General features: G+C 38.1%; 1 protein-coding gene across 1 annotated transcript in view; it reads left to right on the top strand.

The window, feature by feature from the left end:
• Positions 1-4,182: 4,182 nt before the first annotated feature.
• Positions 4,183-11,373, top strand: part of slc36a4 (solute carrier family 36 member 4) — a 33,384-nt gene continuing 26,193 nt past the window's right edge. Inside the window, exons 1-5 of the mRNA XM_084127458.1 lie at positions 4,183-4,914; positions 5,578-5,689; positions 7,004-7,100; positions 7,313-7,403; positions 8,009-8,097. Of these exons, the coding sequence (XP_083983584.1) occupies positions 5,668-5,689; positions 7,004-7,100; positions 7,313-7,403; positions 8,009-8,097 (299 nt within the window). The 5' untranslated portion in view covers positions 4,183-4,914; positions 5,578-5,667. The remainder of the gene's footprint in view (positions 4,915-5,577; positions 5,690-7,003; positions 7,101-7,312; positions 7,404-8,008; positions 8,098-11,373) is intronic.

Below are 11,373 nucleotides of genomic sequence, written 5' to 3'. Positions count from 1 at the left end.
ATATTAGGCTACTTATGAATTGAATATGGAATGAGTATATTTCATATAAAAATTACAAATCTTTGTACAGAAATACTTAAAAGTGAAGGTAAAAGAAAAGATGATTTAACAAATTATTTTATACTTGGATGCAACCCGAACGCCATAAGATATTTGGCGCAGATAAAAATGAAATACAAAAACATTGTTAAAATACAAAAACATTGTTCATAATTTCAGTATGGTTTTTATTGTTCTTGTGTGCATACTATAATAAAGTGTATCATCTTTAGCCAAGAGAAAAAAGTGTGAATGAGTAAGAAAAGGAGGGGAGGGCCACCTCCTCAAAAATACACTGTTGCAGAGGAGTTGGCCCAGTCCAGTAACCAGGGTCGACCCATCATGGATGGCATCGAAGGCAGCGCATCTTCAGCAGGAGCTGGCTCCTCCAAACGGGCTACACTTTATACAGGGCAAGTGTGCATAAACGTTTGATCCTTTTTAAAACTTAACTCTAAAATACAAGCACTTATGCCAGCCTTAGTGTTTTTCAGCTGGGGGAAGTTCAATTACCTTGTCAGAGCCGGCACTCACACCTACAGAGACTCATACAGAGATGACAACATGCTATTGCCATTGCGTTTATTGCATGGCCTTATTTGGTTAATAGGGGGAAGCTTGTGTTGAGGAGACACTATCAGTTTGCTCAGAGACAGCTCCAGAGGTAAATGTGCTTTGTTAGAACATATTTTAATGAAGAAGAAAAGGTTTCTGATGTCTATTGTATTATAGGATTATAGGATTTCTCACAACATCCTCTAGGGTTTCTCAAACTCGGTCCTGGAGGGCCACTGTCCTGCACAGTTTAGCTCCAACCCTGATCAAACACACCTAGCTGTGAGTTTCTAGTGATCCTGAAGACATTGATTAGCTTGCTCAGGTGTGTTTGATCAGGGTTGGAGCTAAACTGTGCAGGACAGTGGCCCTCCAGGACCGAGTTTAAGAAGCCCTGCTCTACATGAATGAACCCTCTTCATCACAGCTTCCAAGGCCAGAGAAAAAGGGTAATGCAAAGTTACAACTGTATACAATAAAATTATAACCAGTCTGTTACTACTTTAGGTGGAAACAAACACCATCAGAGACCTCTACAAAAGAAATCTGGAGCTGGACTATAAGATAAAACTACAAAAAAAAAGCAGCAGAAACTACAGCTTGAGGAGTTGGAATACCGGATGATATGTGAAGTCATGAAGATCAAAACACCGGGATGCCCAAGTATGTTTACTGTTCTTTTTTTAAAATTAGAAATCAACTGAAATACTGTGCTGTTATTGCGTCTCTGAGTGCTCTGCCAGCTGGAAAGTCCATCCTAATGGGGTCAGTTTCATTTACATTTACATTTATTCATTTAGCAGACGCTTTTGTCCAAAGCGACTTACAAATTGGGACTAAATTAAGCGAGTCATCGTGAAGAGGCAAAAACAACGCAAGAAGTGCTCAAAATACGAAGTCTTTTTTTTTTTTTTTATGAGGTTAAGTGCTCACAGAAGAGATGAGTTTTCAGCTCTTTTTTGAATATTGTCAGGGATTCTGCATTCCGGATGCGGGTGGGGAGAGCGTTCCACCAGCATGGAACTGTGAATGAGAATGTTCTGGAAAGCGATTTTTTTTGGCTCTCTGTGATGGAACCACGAGACGTCGCTCGTTGGACGATCGTAGGCTTCTGGTAGGGGTGAAGGCTTGTAGGAGTGAGTGAAAGTAGGAGGGAGCTGAGCCTGTGATAGATCTGTAAGCAAGCGTCAATGCCCTGAACTTGATGCGAGCAGAGAGAGGTAGCCAGTGCAGTGAGATGAACAAAGGAGTGACGTGGGCCCTCTTGGGCTCGTTGAAGACAAGACGAGCTGCAGCATTCTGAATCATTTGTAGAGGTTTAGTTGCACATGATGGAAGTCCAGCCAGAAGAGCATTGCAGTAGTCAAGCCTATGACCAGGGCCTGGACGAGAAGTTGTGTTGCATGCTCAGTTAGGAAAGGCCTGATGTTGTGCAGTGCAAACCTGCATGATCGAGCTGTCTTTGAAATGTGATCTGTGAAGGTCAGCTGGTCATCAAACGTTACTCCAAGATTTCTGACCGACCTTGATGGGGTGATTGATGATGAGTCTAGCTGGATAGTGAAGTCGTGCTGTAGAGACGGATTGGCAGGGAGGACGAGAAGCTCAGTCTTTGCCAGGTTGAGCTGCAGGTGATGATCCTTCATCCATGTCGAGATGTCCGCCAGACAGCTTGAGATCCGTGCAGCTACTGTGGGATCATCTGGCTGAAATGAGAGGATGAGCTGTGTGTCATCAGCATAGCAATGGTAAGAGAAACCATGTGCCTGTATGATGATGTTGTAGATGGAGTGATGTGGTGTAGATGGAGAAGAGCAAGGGTCCAAGGACTGAACCCTGAGGAACCCCTGTGGTCAGTTGATGTGCTGTTGATGCGACCCTGAAGGACCTACCTGTGAGATAGGACTCAAACCAGTGGAGTGAAGTTCCTGTGATGCCCAGTGCTGAGAGGCTGGTCATAAGGATCTGATGATTCACAGTGTCAAAGGCAGCAGACAGATCCAGGAGAATGATAACTGAGGATTTGGAAGCAGCTTTTTCGATCCGCAGGGCTTCTGTGACCGACAGTAATGCAGTCTCAGTTGAATGCCCTTTCTTGAAGCTGGATTCAAGACCCCCCGCCGTTTCATCGGCGGGGGGTTGTTGGTTTGGTGGCACTTGCTCTTTTCTTATAGTGGCCATTTTGTGCAGTATTGCACATGCAGCCACTATCTGGGATGCTCTCTGTGGTGATGCCCTCAGGCCACGCTGACAATTAAATCGAGCCTTCAGAATGCCAAAGGTATTCTCGATTCTGACCCTGGTTTTGCTGTGTTGTATTGCTGCTGGGGCCTTGCGTCAGGGTCAGGGTAGGGGGTCATTAAAAATCGCTGACATGGATAACCTCTGTCTCCGACCAACATGCCATCAAACATTCCTGTCAATAAGCATAAAATAAATTATAGAAGTCTACAATATAGTTCCATTGTAAGTATGTGTGGGTTTTTCTTTTTTCTTCCCAAGCCTTCCTCAAAGCGCTGACCTAACACAGACTCCTGTAAAATTCTGGAGTCATGTATAGTATAACAGGTGGTATGACCATAGGAAAAAAATCATATGATTTGATAAGAGTGTAATCAGTTAAAGAGAAATGAGAGGGCATCTTGGACTGTGCCTGAACATTGAGGGAGGGAGTGGATTTTCTATTCACAGAATCAGCCTCATGCTCAGGGCTGCAGACATTGCGATATGTGCAAATCTATTGCACCAATGACCCTAGGAAATGTCAAAACATTGTTATGCAGCTTTAAGATCTTTAACATAAGATTAATCTTAATAGGCTGCATTTGAAATGATCTTACCAGCTATTTTGTAAAAGCCCTCTTCTTTAATTGCCAGCGTCTTAAAGTGGCCAGGAAAAGTGATGAATACATCAATGTATTCCTCCAATGCAAGTCTCTTCTGCTCACCAAGAATGCATTTCTTTGATTAAAAATACAACAACAAAAAACAGTAATATTGTGAAATATTATTACAATTTAAAACCGCTCTCTCTCGCAAAAGTATTTCGTTCTCCTGAGAAACTTTGCATCCGCTCTCAAAACCTTTCGAGTTCTCACGCAAAAGTATTGGTTTTCCCCACAAAACTTTGCATTTTTTTTGCAAAAAAGGCTCCGTAGAGACAGTAAACTGCACTAAACTATGGCTATATCCGAAATTGCAGGCTTACCTAGTAGCTGAAAAACTGTTTATGACAATATATAGTACGTCAAATTCACAGTACTCATAAAAGAGTATGCGAAAATGTAGATGAGATTCTGAAGTGTGCATACTATGGACACTTTACTATCCCATGAGGCCACTGGACAGAATTTGTGAATGACGTGAGTGAAGCGACAGTAACTGGCTGGTTGGTCACATGATAATGACAACATGGCGAATGTAGTATGTCCACATTACATTCATACTACACACATCTATACTAGAACATAGGCCTACTGTTTTAGCGGTGCAAAGTAGACTAAGTATGAGATTTTGGACGCAGCCCAGGTCATGTCTTCTGCCTGCATTAAACAAACAAACAAACAAACAAACAAAAAATCCCTGCTTGCCAGAAGAGAACTTTAGTAGTACCAAATTTAACAGAGAGTTTATAACAATTTGATTTAAAGACAAATGCACCTTGTGGAATTTGCTCATATGAAATCTAAATTATGTAGCTGGCCCATATTCATGAGTATAAGTATCAAAAGAAAGCAGCAAGTATTGTATTATTATGCATACAAAAATGTTAAGATCACTGCTGTATATTATTTTTGTATAGCTATTAATGATGTTGTTATGGGAATGTAACACATAGCTCTCAACAGGCATCCTATACAATCAACCTCTAGTGAAACATCTACAATAATATATACCATAATTAAATATTTCAAGTTTGTATTTTGGGGAAGAAATGTAGCCTGTATTATTGTGTACTAACTGCTAAAGCTAACTACTAGTCAAACTCGAGTCCTGGCCGTAACCAGCGTCTCTGATTTGAGTCGCGGCCCCTTTAAGGAGTTGCACAGTCGTGACGACGGTGACGTTCACGGCACAGTTTGTGTGTGAGATCCTGTGATGATGTTCGCCGTCCGTGTGAAAGAAATCTCCACCAGGGCTCATCTTCACTGACGGGTATCTCTTCTCCAATGGCATGTCAACACTGTTGGCTTGAGTCGTCGTGTCGCGGGTTGTTCGGAGCGGACACCGGGATCCCGGATCCAGCACAGGGCCGGTGATGGTCGCGTATGAAGCCGGAGAGAGCAACAGAGGAGCGGCTGAGATTTCTGCGCTCCTTCGGTGAGTCGCCTCCACTTCCACTACACAACTCATCACGATATCATCAACACTTAGCTCTTTATATTGCTTTATTTGTAAAATATAAAGTTATTGTTGAGCAGATATATTATTGTATATCGTTATAAAGAATAGTGTAGTATAAACTATAGGTTTAATATATATGTGTTAGTGTGTGTGTGTGTGTGTGTGTGTATGTATGTGTATGTATATATATATATATATATATATATATATATATATATATATATATATATATATATATATATATAAACCTTCATTTTTAGTCAGCACATTTATTCTATTAAAAAAAATTCTGTAAACAAATTACAAATATATGTATTGCGTATTTTGCATGTTGCCTATTATTGTTTGTATAATACTTATCTATAACTTATAGTCATGGTAAATAATAGGTGTGTGTGTCCAAACATAAGTCTGGAAGTCTGCATAGTATGCTAAATATTTATATGCTCTTGGCTGCTTAACAATTACAAATTGTTTTGACATTTATAGTTTTTAATATAATTACAGCATGACATTGACAAAGGTCACAATACTGTGTAACAACAGACACATTTAGTGTTTTAAGTTTTTGTCTATCATGTTTACATCTTCTTTTGAGTCTAATGAATGTCTGTCATTGCATTTTTATTGGGTCTACAGCTGATTCATCATCAGAGCACACGACACGTGGCCGTAAGATAATCAGTTTCAGTGTGTGTGGATAAACATCCTCCAGATGAGCAGCAGAAGATGGTCTCAGCTGAACAACTAGGTAATGATGTGTGTGTTACACCACAGATGACACTGAACCATCTGTGTGTCGCCGTCTCTTTCTGTCTCTGCTTGATGCATTGGTTTAATCTCTCTACATCTAATACAAAAACTGTAATCTAAGTTTAATCTAACAGAAACTTACCACTATCAAGTAATTGTATGCAGCACCTTTGTGTGTGTGTGTGTGTGTTGTTGTGATACTTTTTGTTTGTTATGTTGCATTTAAATCAAAATCATCCAGAAGAGAGAAACAAACAGACACACCACAAATTTCATTTTATAAAAAAATATATATTAATGGAAAGATGATAGATAGATAGATAGATAGATAGATGGATAGATGGATAGTTAGACAGGCCGTCCGCATGACACTGAGTTTACAGACTATGTTATGTTGTTTGTGTGTTTCTTTATTAACTGAATAAAGCATCAGGCTGCTGTTTTTAAATTCATGAACTAGATCCATTTTTATTAGGCCATTAATAAAAAAAAATTGTGTGTATGTGTATAAATATATTATATGTATGTGTATTTATGTATTGCTGGGTAGTAACTGATTACATGCAATCTGGATTATGTAATCAGATTAATTGTAATTAAATTATATTACGTTTTAAAATACTCATAAACAGACTACAGTTACTTTTTTATTGATTACATGATTACTTAATATTCCCAAAATGGCAGTAAATTATTCATAATTCATTGATTCTGCTTAGTTATTATTTTTTTATCTTTTGAATTTTAAGTTCTGAAAAAACCTGTTGCTTGTATACGTTCAGAAAGTCTTCCAGTTTTGTGGAATTACACACACAGAGTTAGGTGACTATAATTACATGGAAAATTGAGAGGCCACACAGCATAAACAAATACAATATTTGATCTTTTTGTTAGTGTTTTGTTTTATTTATTTTTTAAAACTCCATTTATTTAAAATGATTAAGATTTAATTCCTTCCCAAAACCTAACGTTCATGTTGTTGATGACAAAAAAAATTATCTTTTTTTCTTTCTCTTAAAAAAGTAGTCAATTACATTACCTCAAATGTATAGATTACATTACAAACTACACTTTTTATCATGTAATTTGTATTCAGTAATAGACTACACTTTGTAAATAGTCTACACAGCACTGTATGTATGTATAAATGTTTGTTTGATGCCATTTCCATGTCTACTTTATCATTTCCCTGTACAGTGACCTTGAGCTTGGGAAAGGCACTTTATAAATAAAACGTGATTATTATTACTGCATAAGATCTTACCAGTGCATTTGATAACTCTGTGGTTGTATTAAATATGATCCTGAGCAGACATGGAGGTGATGACCCCTCTGATGGAGGAAGCAGGAGGTGAGGAAGAGGATGTAGACGTGGATGAAGATTCAGAGCATCTGCCGCGAGGAATCACGTGAGTCACAGTCAGGGTTGCTTTTTTAGTTTTGGGTTGACACTCATCAGGTGTTTGTTTGCAAACAGTAATTTTGTCTGTAACAAAAAAATGTGTGTGTATATATAAACAGCATACTCTTAAATTACATAATGTATGTAATACCATAATTTCTGACATCTGTCTGCCTGAAATAACCACATTGGTGTGGATCTGTTTTCAATATTCTTCAGGTTTACTCAAACCCTGCTGCATCTTTTGAAGGGGAACATCGGCACAGGGTTGCTTGGGCTTCCTCTGGCGGTGAAGAATGCTGGGATACTGGTACGTAGCATCTCCGCTTCTTCTGTGAAGGCGCGTGAACGATAAACTTGATCAGTTTCTGTTACATACAGACCATTTCTTTGCTTCTTCTCAAACTGAGCCTGAATCTGAAGCTTCAGACTGTTAGTAAAACCAGATCATTCAAAGTAAGCCATGAAAACTGACTTGCAGACTGTAAAAACATGAAATACTTTAGGGAGCTTTTAAATGCATTTGTTGATGCCAAAAAAAATACAATTGTGGCTTTATTGCCCCTGTAATTGGCTTTGTTTGTTTTCACCATCATATCCTGATACTGACTGTTTAATGGGCGGACGGGTTAAAAACTAGTCAGACTGGTTTACAAACTAAACTGTGTGACTGTGCTGACGGCCAAATTGGTTTGTAAGAATGTCAGTCCACACATTTTATTGCTGTCATAAAGCTTTAGTACAGCATGTAGGCAAAGTTCATGTTGAGAGAGAATGAGAGCGATAAAGCTTTATTGCTCTGGAAGACATTACATTTGGTCACTAAAAACAGATAATATCTTTTAAAACGGTTGATGTGCTTTAAAAGTGTCTAAAACGCATTAGACTGAACATGGTTCTCTGTTTTTCCTCAAGCTCGGTCCGGTTAGTCTGGTACTGATGGGTGTCGTGTGTCTTCACTGCATGCACATCCTGGTCAACTGCAGCCATCAGCTCAGTGAGCGGTAAGAGTCCACCAATCACAGCCCACCATCTCAGTCACCACAGCCAATCACATTTCAGCTCACTTTTTTTTTAAATGAACACTCAGTCCTGGTAGGGAGGGGCGATACCACTTATTTTGTTTTCGATACGATACGATACTTTCAAGGCCAGTATTGCCAATACAGATACGATACCTCTAAACTGAACTTTACAATTTTTACATTTCTTAAATTATTGAATTACTAAGAGTAAAATGGGTAATGATACACACTTAACATTATATCTGAAAGGCATTTTAACATTCAATACGCCTTAATTGGAACTTATTAGAATATATTTTTGTTTACACATGGTTAAAATGTTTACTTGTAGTGGTAACCATGGAAATCTACAAAATATTATAGGCCTAGTTGAACTATGGTCACTGTAATGTTCATTTTCATAAGGGACTGCCAGTGACAGGCTGTTGCACCCATAAAATGCAACCTTTTTTTTACATTTATTTATTTATTTATTTATTTAAAAGGGATAATGCATATTAATGAACATCTTAGCTTTTCAGCAATGTAAATATGCCAGAGTTAGCCCCAAGGCTATTTTACATCTGCACTGCAGTCCCCCGTCAGGTCATCACAGTACCAAGTAACACAACTAAACATTGAAACTAAATACGATACAACACAATTTAAAAGATACCACAATTTTCAACAACATATTATAAGAGATACCACAGTTAGCAGACAGGGCATCTAAAACGGCCGGCATACACATATACACATACACAGTAAAGTGCTATTTTATGTACATTTTAATTGTGTTAAAGTGCTATCAAATGCAGTATTATTTTATTCTGACAGTGTATGTTTTATATTAAAATTAGTTACAGAATAGAACATCAGTATGAATTTTTAACATTCAATTTAAAACAATTTAATTGCACAGACTATGTAAGCTACATTTATTGTAAAATGACTCGAGATGTTTTTCTGTCTTCTGTTAAGCATTGATCTGGGCTGCGTTTCCCAAAAGCATCAATGGTTTATGATACTTTTGGCAAACGCAGCCCTGTTTGAATGCCGGCAGTGTGTGAACGCTCTCTGTGATTGATTGGTTCTGACTTGTAGCATTTGCGTGTTCAGATGAGCAGGAAAATAGTTCCACCACACAATTATTCACTAACATAGGTTATTCATCCAATTCAATGCATATTGTTCGACATTAAATTTCTTGTCAAATAAACAAAATAACGGGTAAAAAAAACCCCACTGTAGTATCGATATTTTTATTTGAGTATCGATACTTCATATCAATACACCCATCCCTGAGTCCTGGCATGATTTAAGGTGTTGGTCAGTGGTTCCTAAACTGGGGTAAGCAAACAAAATGCTGAGTTTTGCCTCGGTTTTAATAACATTAAAACCGAGCATGTATTTTCTAACAGGTAAAATGGTGTCTCTATAGTGTAAAAACGGGAAAATGGTAGTGCCGTAAAAGGTCAAATACATGACATCCAATCAATTTACTGACTGCACCCGCACAAGCAGCGTGCATATGATAGGTTGTGTGCAGAGCCGCCTTAACCTAATGTTAGGCCCCGGGGCTGAGAGGTTTTATAGGGCCCCCATCCCCTCGATTTATAGAGTCTCATTTTAAAAGTGTAATAGGTAATCTACATCACAAAATGCATTAGTTTCTTTCGAGACCTACAACAGTGAGTTTTCCCTCTTTGAGCCAGAAAACACCATAATATTGTTATTAACATATCACTGAGCCCACTTGAGCATAAACACAAGACACTTCATTTAACAACCACACACAGCAACTAATTGTCAACTTTATGCAAATGAGAAGTGATTTTCATGAGCGACAACCAATAGGAAAGAAGCCTTTCAGTGGAGCTCAGCTCCCGTCACCGTCGAGTGCAGTGCAGGCAAGACAGAAGAGTTTGAGGGCGATTTCACTGTTTTATATGATTTGACACTAACCACAAACATGGATATAATAAAATGATGCATGGAAAAGAAACTGTCGACAGTCTCAGTGAGTTTAATTCATACATTTATAGTTCGAGTGTTGTAGTTTTATGATGCAAGTTTAAGTTTAGCACTGCTGCAGTTCATTTTACAGTTTCCCCTGCATTATGTTGACTATTAGGGACAAGAAAATTGATTATTTGTCAAATTCGGATGACGTTTTAGTAATTTATGACAGTATGAGTGAGTTTAATTTGTAGATTGATCGATCGTTAATCTAGTAAATGATTTAATCCACTGAACACTGCTGTGTGGTAATATAAAAACACTCTCCCAACAGCATACTGTTTCTTTTGAGCTTAATTCCTAGTCAAATTAAAATAATATAGTTGTATTACTTGTGATGGTGTTTTGTATAGATGTGGCTAGATGAGCAGTCTACCAATAACATTAGAGCGACAGCACTACCAACGCCCACAAGCTACTTCACAGTATAGAGACCTAGCGCCAAAATCGCTGGCTGTGTGAACGGGGCTTATGACTTTTTCAGCTCATCATGAACCTGAACATGGGAGGCCCCTGAACTTGGGAGGCCCCTGGGCTTCAGCCCAGGTAAGCCCGTGCATTAATGCGGCCTTGGTTGTGTGCATAATCTGCTGCCTCAGCAAATCACACTACATTACTGCTGTTCTCGATAATGTACCTTTGTAAAAAGTGCGGATTTAGCACTTACTAGCATGAAGAACAAATATAGACAGAATAGAATAGAGATCGATTAAGACTCAAACTCTCTTCGATACATGTGAGTTTAGGTTTTCAATGTTGATGATAAATTATACAATCAAGAATTTTTCCCAAATATCCACACGATTGCAAATGTGACTGATTTTATACAACACTTAATATTACCTTTTTGTTTGCTGAACTGATGTTCACTTTAAGCCGTATTGTCAGTATTTTTTGCTTTATTTTGCAACGTAATTATTTTGTGAACGAATCTGTGGCTTTGAACGAATCGGGAGAGTCAATGATTCAATGAATTCATATACAGCCACTTGCTTTGTTACTGAATGAATTAATCATTCATTAAGACCACCACCTACTGGCGGTTTAAGTTTAATTTTTAAAAGTATCACTTCGTTTTTTTACCATCATATTAAACTAATTTTTTTTTTTCAAAACATTATCTCATAACATTATTTACACCATTTTAATATTTTTCATGCCACCTCTGAGCATCATTAAACGGTGTGTAAATACATCTAGATGCAGCTTGTGCCACTGCAGTGCAAAAATGGCTTTTGTTGATACTGATTTCATTTG

Source organism: Abramis brama (assembly GCF_963993115.1).
Source record: "Abramis brama genome assembly, chromosome: 10".
Taxonomy (NCBI): Eukaryota; Metazoa; Chordata; class Actinopteri; order Cypriniformes; family Leuciscidae; genus Abramis; species Abramis brama.
Note: the sequence above shows the minus strand (reverse complement) of the source record. Positions and strands in the feature narration are given on the sequence as shown.